The sequence below is a fragment of the Spinacia oleracea genome, chromosome 4, assembly GCF_020520425.1.
Source record: "Spinacia oleracea cultivar Varoflay chromosome 4, BTI_SOV_V1, whole genome shotgun sequence".
Taxonomy (NCBI): Eukaryota; Viridiplantae; Streptophyta; class Magnoliopsida; order Caryophyllales; family Amaranthaceae; genus Spinacia; species Spinacia oleracea.
Genome location: NC_079490.1, coordinates 175,052,793 through 175,072,557, shown reverse-complemented (window position 1 = coordinate 175,072,557; position 19,765 = coordinate 175,052,793). Strand labels below are relative to the sequence as shown.

The window sequence follows — 19,765 nt, the reverse complement described above, 5'->3', positions numbered from 1 at the left end:
GCCTGGAAAGAGAACTTAATAGCATACTCGAACTGGTCTCCTTCCGGTGAGGTAACTATTACCCCCGCTCCTGACCCTGATTTGGTGACCGAGCCGTCTACTGCTACTTCCCATATTCCTTCCTTTATTTCCTCCTCCTGGTATGATGCTTCGACTATGAAGTCAGACAGTGCTTGGGCCTTTATAGCCATTCTGGGCCGATATTCCATGTGAAACTCTGATAGTTCAATCGCCCATTTTAAGAGTCTACCTGATGTGTCCATTTTTTGCATTGCTTTTTCCAGTGGGTAGTTTGTGAGGACTTGGATCCCGTGTGCATCAAAGTAATGTAACGCCCCGTCTTCTAAACACCATAAATTAGGTTAATTATCTTTAATTAGCAGCGGAAACCCTAATTTAGTCGGAGTGTCACATGCCTATTTCCCTCGTGGGAAATACAAGGCGACATAACCTTTTTAAATTACTAAATAAACTTTAATAATAAACACTTTTAACATCTGATTAAACATTAATATTAAAATCTAACTCAAATCATGAAATCAAACTTAGACTTTAAATAATACATCCCTTTATTACTAATGACATAGTTATCTTTACTAAACATCGATCGTGAATTTGGTGGTTGCATCCTCACTCTAAGGCATCCCATGATCTTCTTCGTACCTAAAACAAAAGCAATATCGTGAGCCGAGGCCCAGTAACATACTACCCTAACAGCGTAAACTCATTTCAATTCATTTTATTTACTTTGCAATCAGGGAGAATAGAATATAGTAAAACACTTTCATAAATGCATTATAATAAAACATAATTTATAACTTGAAACTTTAATAGTTCCCATTATCTTTCATAAAACATTCATTTTACTTGGTAACTGACAAGTTAGCCTTGCGGGACGTCTCCCACCTTGCGATAGTCCTCAAGGAGCACTCTCCCTTGTTGGACATACGCCCGTACCTAAATAGTTTCTCTTTTAGCTTGCGGTAACCCTCAAGGAGCACTCTCCCTTGTTGGGTGTCCCGCGGTACGGCGGTACGTGCACGACCTAGAAATAGTAACCCCACTAACTGCCAGAACCGGTTACACTTTTATTTATCATGTTTCGTATCTTATTCGTAACTCATCATTCTTATAAAATCATTCATAAACACATTTGAATATCATCATGCATAAAACACACTTTGTAAACACAATTCATATCCCACAATCCATTAAAACATATCATTATAAACATATTTCATAAATTCATAAAACACAGTTCATAAGGGGATTGTGGGTGTTAGCAATAGATGTTACCTCAACCGTAGTTTATACTTCCTGTTCGATGGATCGTTCGTCCTGAGCTTCAAGTCCGATTCTTTCAGAATATTAAATTAATGAATTAGTTATTGAAACGATAAATAATCTCAAATCGATATTTATAATGAATTTTAATAAAAAGTATAATTTTATAATTTAACGAAAATATTACTAAACCAAATTTAAATCACTACTATAATTTCCGTGTTATGGCGACGCCTTTTGAGCTGATTAGCGACGCCTAAAGGCGTCGAGAAAAAAGGCCTCGACGCCTGCCATTTGCGTCGAGGAATCTTTAGTCGAGATATCGCGACGCCTTTAGGCGTCGGTAAAGGGGACGCTGTCCGTTGTCCAGGTCATGAATAAGGCGTCCAGAATTGCTACGCCTTACAACGTCTTCTGTGTAGTTCAGCGTCGATAATGGCGACGCCTTTATGTGTCAGAACAGCTCGACGGGATTTGCTGTCCATGTTTAATTTATAGGCCCTTTATAGCGTCGAAAATTATTACCTTATATTTAAGCCAAGATCCCTACGTAAAAAGGTGTCGAGAAATAGACAACTCTAATAATAAAAAAACGCTGCTATAACAAGCCAGCTTCAGCAGCTTTCATAGCAGCAATAGGGAATATTTTCACGTTAACTTGTTATATTTCAAAAAATATGAATAAAAAAAATATCAGTTACATGGGTATGCTTACATCAAAACTCCCTCAAATATAAAACCTAATACTTTGCAAAAAATTATCTAACAAAGAATACAATCAATGGATAACAACAGGGCGTCAAATCAATATAGAATCCCAACTCTGTCTCCTCTCTAGCAACCTCAGCTTTATGCATGTAAGTTATGCATTTCGGTTCGTACAAGCTTTTCATACGTGTTCGGCACCAGAGAGGGTGAATGATAATTTTCAGCAAGCAGAGGATTTGGCTTGGTGCTTAAAACACGATTCTCAGATCTAGCAGAAATCCTACTCGTATCACCTTGAAGACGATGTCTGCAATTGTCTTATCTTTTCAGCTGATTTGAATTTCTGCAGAGTAAACAGTGGGGCTGATTGGCCGATGATCCTCTTCTCTTATAAAAGAATCTTCATGGCTATCTTTCACATTTCTCTGCAAATATCCAAATATCACATAAGTATCACAGTTCTCGAAATAATAAAACTAGCATTTTTTCAATTTGAAACACATAACACCAGTACCACATACTGAGTAATGGTAAAGACAATCAATGGACGATTGGACGGGAAAGAAATATATAATATCATACGATTATGCAAGAATTTTAAAAAGAACATTCCCTCAAAAAAAAAAAGACAACATAAAAATAAAACAAATAATTAAAACTGAGAAGCCTTCCTAGATCTCCAAGTAGTTATGGGTTATTGCCCAAGCCAAGTATGCATAAGTCAGCAGAAAATATAGAGAGTGAAGAGATCATGGGAAAAGATATGGGCGAGTACATATGAAAGTTCTTTTCAGAACCAATGCACTCTCGTGTTTTAAAGTTCTTGTTTCATGATTAACAGGTTATCATTGATGTATCAAGATGGAAATCTAGTGAATAGGGTCAACTGATGAAATTTTTTAAATTTTTTTTATGCAGATTACAGGTAAAAGAGTGAATGAAGAAAAAACATACACATACTATGAAGTTTGGTTTTGACAAGAATTGTGAATGACAACAGACATATATCATCTCACTGATTGGAAGGAAATTTTCCTTCTATAAAGAACAATAACAAAAATACCAGAAAGACTGAAGTGGAGCAGTCAATAATATCAACGGAATAAAGTTACTGGTGATGACAAAATGAGATCTGCTAGATTTTACAGCTTCTCTTAGCCAAATTTATTAAAAAGAGATTAATTACAGAAGTTGCACTATTAGAGGATATCAAAATGACTGAAGAAGAGATACATCTCCCACACAAACAGTAAGATTGGGCTTAATTTCACAGGGAAATGCACATATGATTCGCTGGATTTACTTCCAAGTCCCTTGTAAGTAATTAGGATTAAGAATACCTTATACCTCTATAAGCTTCATCAATAGGATTAAGAATACCTTATACCTCTATAAGCTTCATTAATATTTTGAAATTTGGCTGCAAGTCTACAACAACACTATCGTCCTTGCGTTTATCCGGATGCCATTTCTACGAAATCAATGTCAAGAGATGTGAGCACAACAGAAAACTTCAAATTGGAAAACAAAATTTCATAATTGAGCAATGCCAATAGGCTATTAAGAACAACCATCTTAATTCCTAAAACATGTAGAATACTCACCAAAGCGAGCTTTCGATAACTTAATCTTATATCCCGTCTGTTGCATCGTCTTCAACTTCCAAAATCTTTTAATAATCCTTCGTCATAATTAATCTTGATTAGGTCACATCTAACAGCAATGATAACCCTAAACTAAAGAGGAAGTTCAATTTCAGGTTTCTACCAAACAAAATGCCAAATTTTTGCAATGACAACCCTAAACTAAAGAGGAAGTTCGACGCCAAAAAGGGACGACAATTATTTAGGCGGCTATCGTCATCGAGAAAACGCAGAACTATAATTTTAGTCCAACGCTCTACCTCTGGCGTCGAGCCATAAGCGTCGACAAAACATGTATTTTGTAGTAATGATAGGTAAGAACAAAATGGAATATCAGCAGGAGCTGCATTGGATATGCCTTTATGATCCTATAAACAATAGAGTGAATCAAATTCACAGGATTCAGTCAAAAGAAACCAACGACAGGTTAGGAAAGTCATGTCATAACCATACCCTCATCAATACAAAAAACAGGCACACCAAAACCGTATATCCAATGTGGAAACAAATAACAGGCTAAAAACTAACTAAAAACCTTAAGAATTAGAATGGAAACAAATAAACAGAACAATTAAAGTTCATGAAAAAGGAGTAATGAATTTTTTTCAAAAAATTACCTGAATTCGCATGTGGGTTATGGAGTTTTCACCAGGAATAACCTACCAATCACTTCCAGAGCATTCATTTGGATGAGGCCTGAAATTCACTTTATTGTGTAGTAATATAGACCTGAATTGCATGTCTTATTTATGTTTTTTGTCGTCGTGTTTTTCTGTTTTGATTACTGAGGTATTTGGGGTTTGTTTTTGCAGGATGGTAGACATGGGAAAGCTTGGGGGCTTGCTTAGAAAGATGGTTAGTCTATCAGAAGAACCAATTTGAACATATCAGAATTCAGAAGTGCATGTGCTGCTGTTTTCTTCTGTTTTTAGTGTTCTGCTGCTGTCTTAGCATTCATCTCATGGTATTGAGCAACAACAAAAACCATAAGCATCGAGCGATGAGTTGACAGGGCGTCATATCACTACTCTTCTCGAAGCTAATCGCCTCAACTTTTTCTGATTCCTCACGTGATATTCTCTCAAAAAATATAACAGAATCATCCTACAACTTCGACCTGCAAAAAAATCAACCAAATTCAAACAAAGATCGATGAAAATCTCTGAAACAGGTTGGAATAAGAAAATTTCATTCCTGCTGTTTGCTTTTGCCTTTTTTTTTTTGTTTTGAAAGTCTGGTACCTTGAATCCCCCAAGTATCAGAGTAAGCTCCCAGCAAACTAACACAAACTTATTAATCTGGGATATCTATTAAGATTATAGCCAGTACGATCTGAAAGTTTGTGATGATCAGAAGTTTGTGACTTATAGGATTGTTGTATAAATATCACTCGTAATTAATTGATTATTGACTATGAATTTCACTCCGTAATTAATGGAAATTATTCTTTTAGGGTGTGTTTGGTATTATTTCCAGTTTTAGTCTCTAGTTTTAATAAAACTTAAAACTGTTTTGATTTTGTTTTGTTATTAATTGAATAATGCATCTCCGATTCTATATGTTGGTTCACACGCATCAGAATTGTACCTATTCAAGCTCATACTATAGTAACTATACTGTTGGTTTAGATTGTCACAATCAGAAGGAAGACACCATATAGCAAGATACATTAATGTTGAACCTAATACGAAGTATCAATGACGAAAAAAGAAAAAACACCAGGACAGTCAGACAGAGAGGCTAAGAGCTGCTTAAGGATTCTGAATTTCTGATGCAAATAGTGAAGCTGCCTAGAGAAAATTCAAAAACAGAAACTATATTAATAGGAAAGGGTGAAGTCTCTCCATTAAAAACGGATATATGCATACAGATGCAAAAACACCCACAAAGCAGTTTTTTAAATCACACACAAAATCAATTAACCAATTCCCCAAGCTAAAGCCTCATACCAAAACGGATCGCCAAAGTAAAGGACATTTAAAGGAGGTTAAGCTTTTTCCTACCCATTCCATGCCCTTTCCATCAAAACAAAGCACGAATTCAGAGTCTGTAAACACAACCAAAATAATCAAAACAATAAATGTGTCTTTTTGAAAGGAATATTTCATTGAAAAAGCTACTCTAGTTTTTTGACTACCGGTTATTGATTATCATTTTGTCTAATAGTTGAGTTTATCAAAAGTTCAATAACCATCAATTTCAAGACGAACTACAGACAGACAAAATCGATTGGGTATAGTTTTCTACATCCTACCTTCAACCTAATTTCATATACAAAGCCTAATTTCATAAAAGGAAAGCATAAATATATATAACCTATATGCAAATTGATAGCCGAATTCTCCTTATTTAAATTTCTTGAGCTGCCAATTTACCCAAATGAAAACCTAAACCCCAAATTACATAAATATAAACGCATAATATGAAGAAATTAAAAAAAAAAGATGCAAATTCCAATAATAATGGACGAACAAGATCTATGAGTTGAGAGAAAAAAAAAATTGAAACATATGGGAGGAGAGAGGAATAATTACAAACGAAAGGGCAACCGAATGAGAAGATGAAAGAACCTGCACCTCCATTAACATTTGAGAGTGGATCTGGAAGAAATGAGGAATTTTTCCAGCAAAATGCAGATGGAGTGAAGGAGTTCATCGTCGGAGTTAGGGTGAATGTGTGAGAGAAGTGGGGCGGTTTACTTTTCTTAGAAATATGAAGCGGTGACATTGGCGAATCACGTGCGGGTCATCTGCGGTTAAACTAATATCTCGACGCCTTATCAGGTCTACAAATGTTTTAGACAAGGAAAGGCGTCGAAAACCCACGCGGCCAAAAATTAGCTCTAACGCTCAGCCCTTGGCGTCGAGGCTACCGCGTCGACATTACACGCATTTTGTAGTAGTGAATCGAAATATATATATATATTTCATAAATTGATTTACATAAAAAAAATATTATTTAAATTCCATTTTTGATTTATAAAGCTAGTAAATTTATTATTTTTTTTCTAATCAATAATTAAACCTGAAAAACAATAAGTAATTTTATTAGTAAAGAATTATATAGTACAAATTTATTATAATATAAATATTGATTAATTGAAATCTGAAAATTTATAATTGCCTTACCAAAAGCCCAAGAGTTTAGAATTGGGCTAGCTTTGATTTGGGTTTATTAAAGCAAGCAAACAAGATCAGGCATTTGGTTTTTGGTTTTTCTGAAAGTCGACCAAAGAGGGAAGGGGGGGTGCGAAACAGGGCACGAACAGGGAAGGGAAGCGCACGAAGGAGGAGGGAAGCACGAGGAGGAAGGAGAGGGAAGATGGTGGTCGGCGGCGCAGCAGGGACGCGCCGGAGAGACGGTGGTGCTGGTGTGGTTTCGCGGCGGCGAAACAGCAAGGAAGGGGGAGGTTTGTGCGAAAAGAAGAGGAGGGCAGGGGACTTTTGTGAGGTGGCTTAGGTGGTTCAAGGGGTGCGGTGGCTGCGCAAACAAGAAGGGAGGTGGAGCGTGGTGGCACGGCGGTGCCTGCGGCGGAGAGAAGAGGAGTGCAAGGCAGAGGTGGGGTGCGAAAACTGGGAAGCAGGGGAGTTTGAGTGGGGTATTTGGGTCGGGTTCTTACCGGCGATGAAGGTAGGTGGGGTGAGCAATGATGGTAGGGAGGCGGCGGTGATTGATGGTGGTTGGTCTTGCGGTGGCGGAACAGTAAGGGAAAGGGAGAGGGAGTACGAACAGGGGAGGGGAAGCAGGGAATGCGGGGGTGTTTGTGGTTGCTACAAGGTGGCGTTGGTGGTTGGTGCATGGTTGAGATGGTGGTGCTGGGCAGCAGATAATGGTGGTGGTGGACGGTGGTTGTCACGGTGGTTTCAGTGATGGTGGTGATTGATTGCTTGAATCAGAGAAGAGAGAAAAAGAAGTGGAATTGGTCTCTTGTTTTTGCAAATGGAAATTCTGAAATTGTTGAATTTGTAAAGGATTGAAGTGGAAGAAGCAAACTTGATTTTTGTTTTGAATGGAGACTGAAATGAGGAAAGAAGGAAGGAAGGAAATTTCCTCCTTACTTTGTACGTGGGGAGCAAGGAAGAGAAGAAAGGGAAATGGAATCTTGGTGCTCCAAGGGCATTTTCGTAATTTCACATGGTTGGCTAAAATTCAGAAATTCTGTTTCTATTTTTGGAAATTACTAAAAATAGAAATGTTTAATTAAAACAAAGTCTCGTAAAATATATCGTTAACGAAAAATAAATAAATTTTCGTTTATAAATTTATCGTTTAAAATAAATCGTAAAATCGTTTAAAATAACGAAATTTTTAAATTATTTCTAATAATTAAAACGAAATTACGTTAATAAAATATTATTAATTTTAATAAATCGAGTTTAAAAATTTCGGGGTATTACATTCTTACCCCCTTAGAAAAAGTTTCGTCCTCGAAACTTGAATTGATTGTTGAAAGTCGAATATATTTGAATAAAAGTACGATATTTTATTTTAAAACCAAGATCTCAGGATTTCATTCCAATTCCGACAATGTCTAGCTTTCATTCCACCATCTTTTTTAATGACTCCGCTTCAACTCGAGACCTAGAATCGAAGAGTAAAGAATACAAAAGGGGCAAAATTATATGTTGATCTTAATCGTCATTAAGGTCAATTATATTCCGCCATCGTCTTTTGTATCTCTACTTTACTTCATAAAATAGGATCGAGGAGCAAAGAACATAAAAAAAAAAAAAGGGCAAACTTGTTAGCGTAGACTAGGCTCCCATTTTTCTTTGTGAGATCCCGTTTGAAAATATTTTCCACCAAAAATAGTAATTTTTAATGCAAAATTATAATTTTGAAGATATATAATGAAAATAAATATTTATCTAACAATTTTAATAGCCAAGTAATTTGTAAAAATTATTTATTATAACAATCTCGTACTCTGAGCTCAGGAAAACTTCCATCGAAGACGGCTTCCTTGTATGACGATTAGATTACCAATACAATCATACCAGCATAAACATATTCCACAAAGCATATCATAAAGACATAATTGAAAATTTCACATCCAACGTAAGCATAACATTCATATCATAATCATTTGATCTAACACACGAGCATGGTTGATTCATAACACGTTTACATAAAACATCGTGATTCGTACATTATATCATTCTTAGGCGACTATTTGGAGATATTGCGTTTTCGTTTGTTCTTGAGCTTCCTTGCTGCAGGAATCTTTTCGTTGACTTTCTTTATTCGATTCGTTTTGATTTCGATCTGCGCTCTTTTCTTCTACGTTGAATAACTTCGTTGACTACGTTCGTTGCAGGGGTTCGAGTCAATCACGTGATAGAAAATACATCGTTGGACATACGACTTCGGTCGTTACTTATTCTTAGTATTTCAGGTAGACAACCCTCGTATTTCGCGGATAATGCTAAGTCATCAAATGTGCCTTTATCAGAAACAATCTATCTTCAAGAAAACTTAGTTCAGACTACCTGGTTTTATAGACATGTCATTTTGTCGATTTTCTATTCTCAATTTCATTGCATTCCTCAATCATTCATAACTCATTTCTAATTTCATAACATTCATTGATATCATCAACCTGATACACAGACTAATTCTTGATAACTCATTTTGGTAGAATCCTCAAAGCTTTATACGCAAACTCAATTTCGTCTTTTCGATCACCACCAAAACATGTTTTCCCATAACATTTTGCAAACCTTAAATTATCTCACTTAGCTTTCTTTATGGAGATTATCAAGCATCCTTTCAGATAAATACATAAAAAACAATCCTTATAAATTATGCGGAATGGTAATCTAAGAATTGATTTCAATCATAACTTCAATGCTTTAAACCTCGATTTAATTGTTGATTTGCCACTTACGAAATACAAACTCATGCTCTTTCGATACTCTATCATTCAATCTTTTGATATACTAATTCCTGATAACTCCTTTTCATAACATCCTCAAAATCTTATTCATATGTCAACTAAAACAGGTCTTCTACCCTAACTCATGTGGTTCATAACGTTTATGTATAACTTCTTAGCTTCCTTAATAGAGGCATATCAATCATCTTTTAGATACTAGACTTTTGTACTTATACCCAAAATATTTATCATGGATAACACGGGAAGGTAACCCTAGAATCAATTTCATTCATAATTTAAACACTATAAACCTATAATAACCTTAACTTAATTAGTGATCCACCACTCGTGAAATACAACCTTATGCTCGTTTGATACTTAAACATTTATACTATCCTTAAAGATTCCATAAACATAACAATTCATATCCACAAAATCTTTGTGTTCGCACCGTGCTTTAACTTAACTTCTTTCAAGAAAAACAGTAATGCTTAAACTTTGCCTAGTCTGTCTAGGGTAGGAAATTCATAACATGATAAACATGAAAACATGGGAAGTTCGGATCCAAAGCGAGAGAGATAAAATAAAATAATACCAATGTTGGCGCCATCGTGAATGTTTGCGCTTGTTGTGAGCTTCGTTCATGGCATCGTTAGTAACCTCGATAGTCGATATTTCGCATAACATATTCAATCAAGAAAACATAAATAACAGAAAAATAAATCCCTTTAAACCCGTTCCTACACTCACACTCATTCCATTTTAGCTTGACTTGAATTTAACATATTCTTTTTAACTTATTCCTTAAAACTCTTTGCTTAAAGCCTATTGAATTCTATTACGTGCAAAACCTGTAAGGTTTAGCACTTATGATCCAGAACCTTGGCTCTGAATACCAAACTGCAACGCCCCGTCTTCTAAACACCATAAATTAGGTTAATTATCTTTAATTAGCAGCGGAAACCCTAATTTAGTCGGAGTGTCACATGCCTATTTCCCTCGTGGGAAATACAAGGCGACATAACCTTTTTAAATTACTAAATAAACTTTAATAATAAACACTTTTAACATCTGATTAAACATTAATATTAAAATCTAACTCAAATCATGAAATCAAACTTAGACTTTAAATAATACATCCCTTTATTACTAATGACATAGTTATCTTTACTAAACATCGATCGTGAATTTGGTGGTTGCATCCTCACTCTAAGGCATCCCATGATCTTCTTCGTACCTAAAACAAAAGCAATATCGTGAGCCGAGGCCCAGTAACATACTACCCTAACAGCGTAAACTCATTTCAATTCATTTTATTTACTTTGCAATCAGGGAGAATAGAATATAGTAAAACACTTTCATAAATGCATTATAATAAAACATAATTTATAACTTGAAACTTTAATAGTTCCCATTATCTTTCATAAAACATTCATTTTACTTGGTAACTGACAAGTTAGCCTTGCGGGACGTCTCCCACCTTGCGATAGTCCTCAAGGAGCACTCTCCCTTGTTGGACATACGCCCGTACCTAAATAGTTTCTCTTTTAGCTTGCGGTAACCCTCAAGGAGCACTCTCCCTTGTTGGGTGTCCCGCGGTACGGCGGTACGTGCACGACCTAGAAATAGTAACCCCACTAACTGCCAGAACCGGTTACACTTTTATTTATCATGTTTCGTATCTTATTCGTAACTCATCATTCTTATAAAATCATTCATAAACACATTTGAATATCATCATGCATAAAACACACTTTGTAAACACAATTCATATCCCACAATCCATTAAAACATATCATTATAAACATATTTCATAAATTCATAAAACACAGTTCATAAGGGGATTGTGGGTGTTAGCAATAGATGTTACCTCAACCGTAGTTTATACTTCCTGTTCGATGGATCGTTCGTCCTGAGCTTCAAGTCCGATTCTTTCAGAATATTAAATTAATGAATTAGTTATTGAAACGATAAATAATCTCAAATCGATATTTATAATGAATTTTAATAAAAAGTATAATTTTATAATTTAACGAAAATATTACTAAACCAAATTTAAATCGAAATATATATATATATTTCATAAATTGATTTACATAAAAAAAAATATTATTTAAATTCCATTTTTGATTTATAAAGCTAGTAAATTTATTATTTTTTTTCTAATCAATAATTAAACCTGAAAAACAATAAGTAATTTTATTAGTAAAGAATTATATAGTACAAATTTATTATAATATAAATATTGATTAATTGAAATCTGAAAATTTATAATTGCCTTACCAAAAGCCCAAGAGTTTAGAATTGGGCTAGCTTTGATTTGGGTTTATTAAAGCAAGCAAACAAGATCAGGCATTTGGTTTTTGGTTTTTCTGAAAGTCGACCAAAGAGGGAAGGGGGGGTGCGAAACAGGGCACGAACAGGGAAGGGAAGCGCACGAAGGAGGAGGGAAGCACGAGGAGGAAGGAGAGGGAAGATGGTGGTCGGCGGCGCAGCAGGGACGCGCCGGAGAGACGGTGGTGCTGGTGTGGTTTCGCGGCGGCGAAACAGCAAGGAAGGGGGAGGTTTGTGCGAAAAGAAGAGGAGGGCAGGGGACTTTTGTGAGGTGGCTTAGGTGGTTCAAGGGGTGCGGTGGCTGCGCAAACAAGAAGGGAGGTGGAGCGTGGTGGCACGGCGGTGCCTGCGGCGGAGAGAAGAGGAGTGCAAGGCAGAGGTGGGGTGCGAAAACTGGGAAGCAGGGGAGTTTGAGTGGGGTATTTGGGTCGGGTTCTTACCGGCGATGAAGGTAGGTGGGGTGAGCAATGATGGTAGGGAGGCGGCGGTGATTGATGGTGGTTGGTCTTGCGGTGGCGGAACAGTAAGGGAAAGGGAGAGGGAGTACGAACAGGGGAGGGGAAGCAGGGAATGCGGGGGTGTTTGTGGTTGCTACAAGGTGGCGTTGGTGGTTGGTGCATGGTTGAGATGGTGGTGCTGGGCAGCAGATAATGGTGGTGGTGGACGGTGGTTGTCACGGTGGTTTCAGTGATGGTGGTGATTGATTGCTTGAATCAGAGAAGAGAGAAAAAGAAGTGGAATTGGTCTCTTGTTTTTGCAAATGGAAATTCTGAAATTGTTGAATTTGTAAAGGATTGAAGTGGAAGAAGCAAACTTGATTTTTGTTTTGAATGGAGACTGAAATGAGGAAAGAAGGAAGGAAGGAAATTTCCTCCTTACTTTGTACGTGGGGAGCAAGGAAGAGAAGAAAGGGAAATGGAATCTTGGTGCTCCAAGGGCATTTTCGTAATTTCACATGGTTGGCTAAAATTCAGAAATTCTGTTTCTATTTTTGGAAATTACTAAAAATAGAAATGTTTAATTAAAACAAAGTCTCGTAAAATATATCGTTAACGAAAAATAAATAAATTTTCGTTTATAAATTTATCGTTTAAAATAAATCGTAAAATCGTTTAAAATAACGAAATTTTTAAATTATTTCTAATAATTAAAACGAAATTACGTTAATAAAATATTATTAATTTTAATAAATCGAGTTTAAAAATTTCGGGGTATTACAGTAAGGTCTCAACTTTCTGGCTGCAATCAACACTGCCAACCCCAATTTTTCTATCAAGGAGTACCTCGTTTCTGCTTCTTGCAGGATGTGGCTGACAAAGTACACCGGTATCTGTGTTTTATCTTTCTCTATGATCAGAACTGCTGCTACTGTGTGTTGAGAAGCAGATATGTACAGCTGCAGCGTGTCCCCTTCCTCTGGTCGAGCTATTGTGGGTAGGACTTGCAGGTGCCGTTTTACTGCCTCAAAGGCTGCTCTTTCTGTTTCTCCCCACTTGAATTTCTTGTTTTGTTTTAACACGTTGAAAAAGGGCAACGCCCTATCTGCTGATTTGCTAATGAACCGAGTCAATGCAACCATTCTTCCTGTTAACTTTTGCACGTCTTTTATGCAACCGGGTTCTGGTAGATTCATAATTGCATCTACCTTATCTGGATTGGCATCGATTCCCCTTTCGCTTACTAGGAAACCCAGGAACTTTCCTGATCGGACCCCGAATACACATTTCTTGGGGTTTAACTTCATCCTGAACCTCCTCAGAGTTTCGAAAGTTTCTCTCAAGTCGTCGATGTGGTCACTGGCCAATCGGCTTTTAACTATTGAGTCATCCACATACACCTCTATGTTCCTCCCTTTCTGGGAAGCAAATACCCTATCCACCAACTTCTGGTAGGTTGCTCCTGCATTCTTCAACCCAAATGGCATAGCCTTATAGCTGTATACCCCTGAATCTGTGATGAAGGCGGCCTTCTTTCTATCGGCTTTACACAAGCTGACTTGGTGATACCCTGAGAAGGCATCCAGGAAACTCAAAAGAGCGTGGCCACTTGTTGAATCTACCAGCCTATCGATTCGTGGCAATGGATAGCAGTCCTTGGGGCACGCCCCATTCAGATTGGTAAAATCTACGCACATTCGCCAACTGCCATTTGACTTTTTTACCATGACTACGTTGGCCAACCATTCGGGGTAATCACAAACTTCTATGAACCCTGCTTCCAGCAGCTTTTCCACTTCTTCTTTTATTGCAGCATTTTTTTCACTGGAGAAATTTCTCTTCTTTTGCTTTACCGGCCTGACTGACTTGTCTACATTCAGACGATGCACTATGATGTCTGGGCTGATACCGGGCATTTCATCTGCCGAGAAGGCAAAGACATCTGCATTTTCTCGTAACAGGCCGATGAGATTGACCTGCTGATCTGCCTCCATATCGGCACCTATTCGTACCGTTCTTTCTGGAACTCCTTCTACTAATTCAATTTCCCGAGTTTCTCCATCTGCAGCTGGCCTTGGGATGCAAACCGGCCTTTCATCAAAATTTTCCATGCTCAAGTCCCCTCTCTTTCTTTTGGTTGGCATGTTTGCTTCTCGGGCAAGGTTGGTTTTCGGCACCATCCTTCCTGGTGCCTTTATCGCTGTCAGATAACACGATCTGGCAGTCTCCTGACTGCCATGTACCCTTTCTGTTCTTTCCAGATTTGAGAGATATATCATGGTCAAATGATATGTGGACACCACCGCCTGTGCGTCATGAATGAATGGTCGACCAATTATTACGTTATACGCTGCTGGTACTTTTATCACCAAAAAGTCGACCATTAAGTCTCTGGCTGATGATCCTCTACCTACTTGAACCGGTAGACGGATACTGCCTTCTGGATAGACGCTGGCTCCAGAGAATCCGATAACGGGATAGCTCACCCTTGTTAACTCTCCGTGATCTATGTTCAGCTGGGTGAAAGCTTCCCAGAATATGATGTTCGCAGAGCTGCCTCCATCAATCAGGCATCTCTTGACGGGGAAGTTTGCTATCTCGAGTTCCAATACCAGCGGGTCATCATGGGGATATATAATGCCGCGACAATCGTCCGAGGTGAACGTGATGACCGGTAGGGGGATTGGTTCCGGCCATTTCCTTGCGCTATGGTAACTCACCAAATGCCTGTGCTCCTCTAGATTTCTTATTGCCCCGCTGACTGTACCTCCATGCACGGGCCCTCCAGAGATCACCCAAACCGTGGGTCTTTTTCCCCTGTCGGCCCCATCTTTGCCTGTTTCCGGTAATGACCGGATTTCTTGCCGGGATGGTGGTGCCTGTTCAATCCTACCAGTGGGCTGTGCATACCCTGGCTGAGTAGGTGTATATGGGGCATGACTATGTGAACTGCCCTGCCTGTTATTTCCTCCCTGGCCTTCCTGTCGGACCCTGTACTGGGATAGGTATCCCCTTCTTACCAGCTCTTCGATGTTATCCTTGAGCTCTTTGCAATGCTCCGTGTAATGACCATGATCATTATGAAAAGCACAAAAGTTCTTATTGTTACCTGGGGCATCCATCGGTAACGGTTTCCTCCACGCTGCCGATTTATTTACTGCGTAGATAGTGGCCCTGGCGGTGTTCAGGGGAGTGTACACCTGGTAAGCCCCTACCGGCTGTTGTCTGTTCGGATATCCTCCTCTCTGCTGATGGCCCTCCTTTCTACCGTTATCTTTCCGGTAATTGTGCTGCTGTATGGGAACATGATCCTTCTTGGCCGATTGTACTGCCTGATTTCCCCCCATGGGTGATATTAGCATCAGCTCATCACTCCTGATATACTCGTTTGCTTTTCTCAAGGCCTCCCCCAGCGAGGTAAATGACTTTCTTCCCAGGTACCTTTTGAACTCGCATTCCTGCATCCCTCTCAACAGAGCCAAGACGGCTATTTCTTGCTGTAAATCTGGTATTGTGATGGATTCGTTGTTAAAACGAGTAAGGTATTCTCTCAGCGGCTCCTTCGGCCTTTGTGAGATTGACATCAGCTCTCCAGATGTTTTCTTTCGTTCAACCTTGCTAATGAACCGCCTCACAAAGTCCTCTTGGATCTGCCGAAAACTGAATATCGATCCGGCCGGCAACTTCTTATACCAATCGGCTGCCACCCCTGATAATGTGGTTTGGAACACTTTGCACCACATGGCATCTGAGTCAGAATACAGCATCATGTGTTGTTCGAAAGCGGTGGAGTGATTTTCGGGGTCTGTGGTTCCGTTGTATTTGCACGTCGGCATCTTTACTTTCTCCATAGGTTGCTCCAGTATACCCCTGCAGAGTGGGGAGTCTTTGGGGTGTATGGTTCGCCTCATCGGCTCCTAGTGAGGTAGATATCCTTCATATCTATTCCAACCTGGTTGTGGAGACTGTACGATGTACTCTTCGTGATACGGTGTCGATTCCCTACCAGCAGGAAACGACCCTTCTTGCTCTGACACCGACTCCCGGCGTCTAGTGGACCTTTCTCTGCGCCGAGAGCTATGCCTTTTTCTTCTACCCGGATTTTCACTCTGTACAAGTATTGGTTCAGGTTGTGCTGGCAGTACCACTTCATGCTCTAGGGTTTCGTAGAGATTTCTAACCGGCATCACACCCGGGCGGTTGCCGGTAACCACGATCTGATTTCCCTCCGTCCTCCTTGAGGACAGTTCAGCCATTGCTTTCATGACGGCCGACGCCGTCAGCAGCTGTTGTGGTGTGAACCTTTGGGACAACGCCGAGAGGTTGCTCTGAATCTGTGGGGGTGATGGGGAATCTTGTGCCCTTTCTTCCATGGACGTTTCGTCCTCTATGATCACGTCGTTCGGGTCTTCAAAACCCGGGGGGGCAATGCTTATCTGTGACTTGAGTGTTTTTGGGGGAGGATCTGTAAGTGGTGTGACTTGGCTGGTTGAGACAGGTAAGAGAGAAGGTTTGACTGCGGGTTGTGCTACTGATGTTGGTGTGATCACTGCTGATTGTGGGAGATTGTTGTTTTTTCTAGGTTTTTTGTTGTTGGTATCCATGGTGGCTGATTTACTTGACAAGGTTGGGAGATCCCCTCCTTCTAGCGCCAATTGTCCCGGTATGATTTGGGAACGGTTGGAGATGTCTTGCTGGTTGAGTGCTACTGTTATCCTGTTGATATCCTGCGCAGATAACAAAGATGAACTAGCCTCGAGGGTGATTCGAGGATCCCCCCTCCGATGCTAAAGTCAGATATGATGAGTGATAAGTATTTTGGTTTTAGTGGAAATGATTGTGTTTGCGTACCTTTTGTCATAAATGAAGCCCATATATATAGGCGCGGGTCGGGCGTACGGACAAATGGGTCCTACCCGATTGATAGCGACCCGTTGACCTCTTGGTTTGGTCACGTGCCTCCCCCCTACCGGCTTGTAAGAGATGCTGGTAGGGAATAATAACTGCCGTTAAGGATTAATAATAACTGGTCACGTGCCTCCTTAACAGTTTGGCGATGCTACCAGCCAGCTGGTAGCATACCCGTACAATTGGTTTAATGGATGTCTAATCCTATGAATGCAAAATGATGCAGAAATGGTTTGTAGAGAGATTCAATGCAGCAGTATTTGAGAATGAGCTAAAGTGGAGTGCAACAGAACCTAAACCAGGGCAACTAAACTACAGTATCCCAGATAAAATGCTAGATTTTGTGAGATCCAACAAGCTGATTGCAAGAGGCCACAACATCTTTTGGGAAGCTCCAAGCTACACCCCATCATGGGTCTTAAACCTAACAGGCTCTGACCTCGAACAGGCTGTAAGCTCCCGGATAGCGAGCCTGATGGACAAGTACAAGGGAGAGTTCATACACTGGGATGTTAACAATGAGATGCTTCACTATGGGTTTTATGAAGACAAGCTCGGGCCTAACGCCACGTTAGGATTTTTCGAGACAGCTCATCGAGCTGATCCGTTAGCAACCCTTTTCATGAATGAGTTTAATGTGGTGGAGACTTGCAATGATGCAAATTCAAGTGTTGATTCCTACATTGCAAAGTTGAGAGGTCTCCAACAAGGTGGAATTGAAATGGATGGTATTGGGTTGGAGGGTCATTTCACAATTCACAGTTCCAAATCCTCCACTTATAAGGGCTACCCTAGATAAGCTGGCCACGCTCGGGCTTCCTATTTGGCTTACTGAGATTGATATCAGCAATACCCTTGACAAACAAACACAGGTACGCATAATAATCTCATCATATATTCCAAATAAAAACCAGTTTGATTCTGTTTTGCACATTTGCAGGCTGCATATTTGGAACTTGGAAGTAGTATTGAGGGAAGGTTTCTCACATCCATCAGTGAAAGGTATAGTTTTATGGACAGCCTTAAACCCATATGGATGCTATAGAATGTGCTTGACAGACAACAATTTCCACAATCTCCCTGCTGGGGATGTCGTGGACCGCCTTCTTAAGGAATGGCAAACAGGGGAACTTCAAGGAAATACTGATAGATATGGATCCTATAGCTTCTCTGGTTTCTTAGGAGAATACAATCTTCATGTTGTATTAGGAAACAAAACTACAAATTCCACTTTCTCACTCAGCCAAGGTGATGAAACTAGGCATTTTAACATTCAACTATAACCTTCTCAATTAGTTTACATCATGATATCAATTCTTAATTACATTTTACATTACTCTTGTTCTAGCCAATTCAATAATACATATCAAACTTAGTGGAGTACTACAAGTTATGTATTTTGCTGAAATAATTAAGGCAAATTCTTGTAAAAGATCGTCGGTTCCAATTAGCATCATTAAACAAACACTTACACAATTCTAATCAGATGATGATTACATCCGGATGAATCAATCAAACAATCGAAACACACATTCAAGTTTCCAAAAAGGAGTATTTAAGATATACATAGTAGACAATATAACACAGGATTAATTGATTTGATAAAAGGATGATAAAATTAAAAGTTGTTGTCAACAAGCTCACCATTGAGCAACTCTCTATAAGCAGCAACAGGCCAACTGAAGCCTCTAAAAAGAAGACTTGAAGCCAAAGGAACATCAATAATAATCTCCTTCTGAGTAGGTTTCTTCTCATCCCTAATAGCAATCAAATAACTCCTTCCAACCCACCCAATCCACCCAGCAATATACAAGAACAAAATCCCTGGTGTGATAAACTCACCCCAGTGTCTCTGATCACCACTCACTATCAAATGAGGAAGTCCATCAGACCCACAAAGCAAACCATACTTTCCATAGTTATCGAACCTCTTCTTGGTCTTCTCCATTGTAGCCTTGATCGCTAAAGCTGGTGCGCTATCATCTGCGTACAGCTTCAACGAGGCTTGCAACTTCTTCAAGGCCTGCTTTTCCCTCTTAGCAAACTGCTTGGACTCCTTGCATGGTGTTAGCCCTGCAATGTCAGCCATGGCAGCATCGGGTGCTACACTCCATGAGGAAAGTAGCACTGAGGAAAGAGCCAACGCAGCGGCAGCGTTGGCACCTACCTTAGCTAGCTCTAGCTTCTTAGGTTGTTGTTGATCATTTTCTTGTTGGCAAACAATCTTTGATCTTGGTGCAAAGGAGGAAGAAGATAGATGCTTAGGTTTGGTAGCAAGAGGTTTGTAGAGGTTAGTGGGGATTGTGAAAGACATGGTTGTGTTTTGGATGGAAGGAAGTGAGGAGAGAGAGAATGAAGGTGGAAGAGTGGAATGAAGGTAGAAGAAGGGAGAGATGGTTTTTAGATTCTAAGGGTTGAAGTTAGTGGTGTGTGGCTGATTTTGAGAGGATAAGATGAAATTAGTAAAGGAGGTTGAGTTGTATGGTTTCAATTGGTTTGTTCATATTTTGGGTGTTTGTTTTTCAGATTTCTTAACTTGAATGTTTGGGTGTGATTTGGGTAGATTTGAATGTAGG

At 39.3% G+C, this 19,765-nt stretch overlaps 2 protein-coding genes and 1 pseudogene across 4 annotated transcripts; 1 reads left to right on the top strand and 2 right to left on the bottom strand.

Annotated features, from left to right (window-relative positions):
* Positions 1-18,532, top strand: part of LOC110778701 (endo-1,4-beta-xylanase 5-like) — a 27,865-nt pseudogene extending 9,333 nt beyond the window's left edge.
* LOC110778422 (uncharacterized) lies at positions 1,930-17,645 on the bottom strand. 3 transcript variants are annotated; one of them, XR_008932437.1, is made up of 6 exons: positions 17,133-17,645; positions 6,206-10,747; positions 4,253-4,752; positions 3,597-3,673; positions 3,380-3,463; positions 1,930-2,417 (listed from the first exon to the last, which is right to left on the bottom strand). XR_008932437.1 is itself a non-coding variant. In XM_056842971.1 (6 exons), exon 1 carries the CDS (start codon positions 16,190-16,192, stop codon positions 13,028-13,030), a length of 3,165 nt encoding a protein of 1,054 aa, XP_056698949.1. In that variant the 5' UTR covers positions 16,193-16,199; the 3' UTR covers positions 1,930-2,417; positions 3,380-3,463; positions 3,597-3,673; positions 4,253-4,752; positions 11,381-11,441; positions 11,794-13,027. The 3 variants fall into 3 exon arrangements, 2 of the variants coding, with proteins under 2 accessions (XP_056698949.1, XP_056698948.1); XM_056842971.1 differs by lacking the exons at positions 6,206-10,747; positions 17,133-17,645 and adding exons at positions 11,381-11,441; positions 11,794-16,199; XM_056842970.1 differs by lacking the exons at positions 1,930-2,417; positions 3,380-3,463; positions 3,597-3,673; positions 4,253-4,752; positions 17,133-17,645 and adding exons at positions 11,381-11,441; positions 11,794-16,199 and having other exon boundaries at positions 10,581-10,747.
* On the bottom strand, positions 18,399-19,765 carry LOC110775268 (photosystem I reaction center subunit III, chloroplastic-like). Its single transcript, NM_001426303.1, has one exon. The coding sequence runs from the start codon at positions 19,501-19,503 to the stop codon at positions 18,808-18,810; it is 696 nt and encodes a 231-aa protein (NP_001413232.1). The 5' UTR covers positions 19,504-19,765; the 3' UTR covers positions 18,399-18,807.

What these genes read in the sequence shown, in the direction of transcription:
- LOC110778422 (XM_056842971.1), bottom strand. Translation starts at nt 16,192, where the DNA reads ATGAGGCGAACCATACACCCCAAAGACTCCCCACTCTGCAGGGGTATA.
- LOC110775268 (NM_001426303.1), bottom strand. Translation starts at nt 19,503, where the DNA reads ATGTCTTTCACAATCCCCACTAACCTCTACAAACCTCTTGCTACCAAA.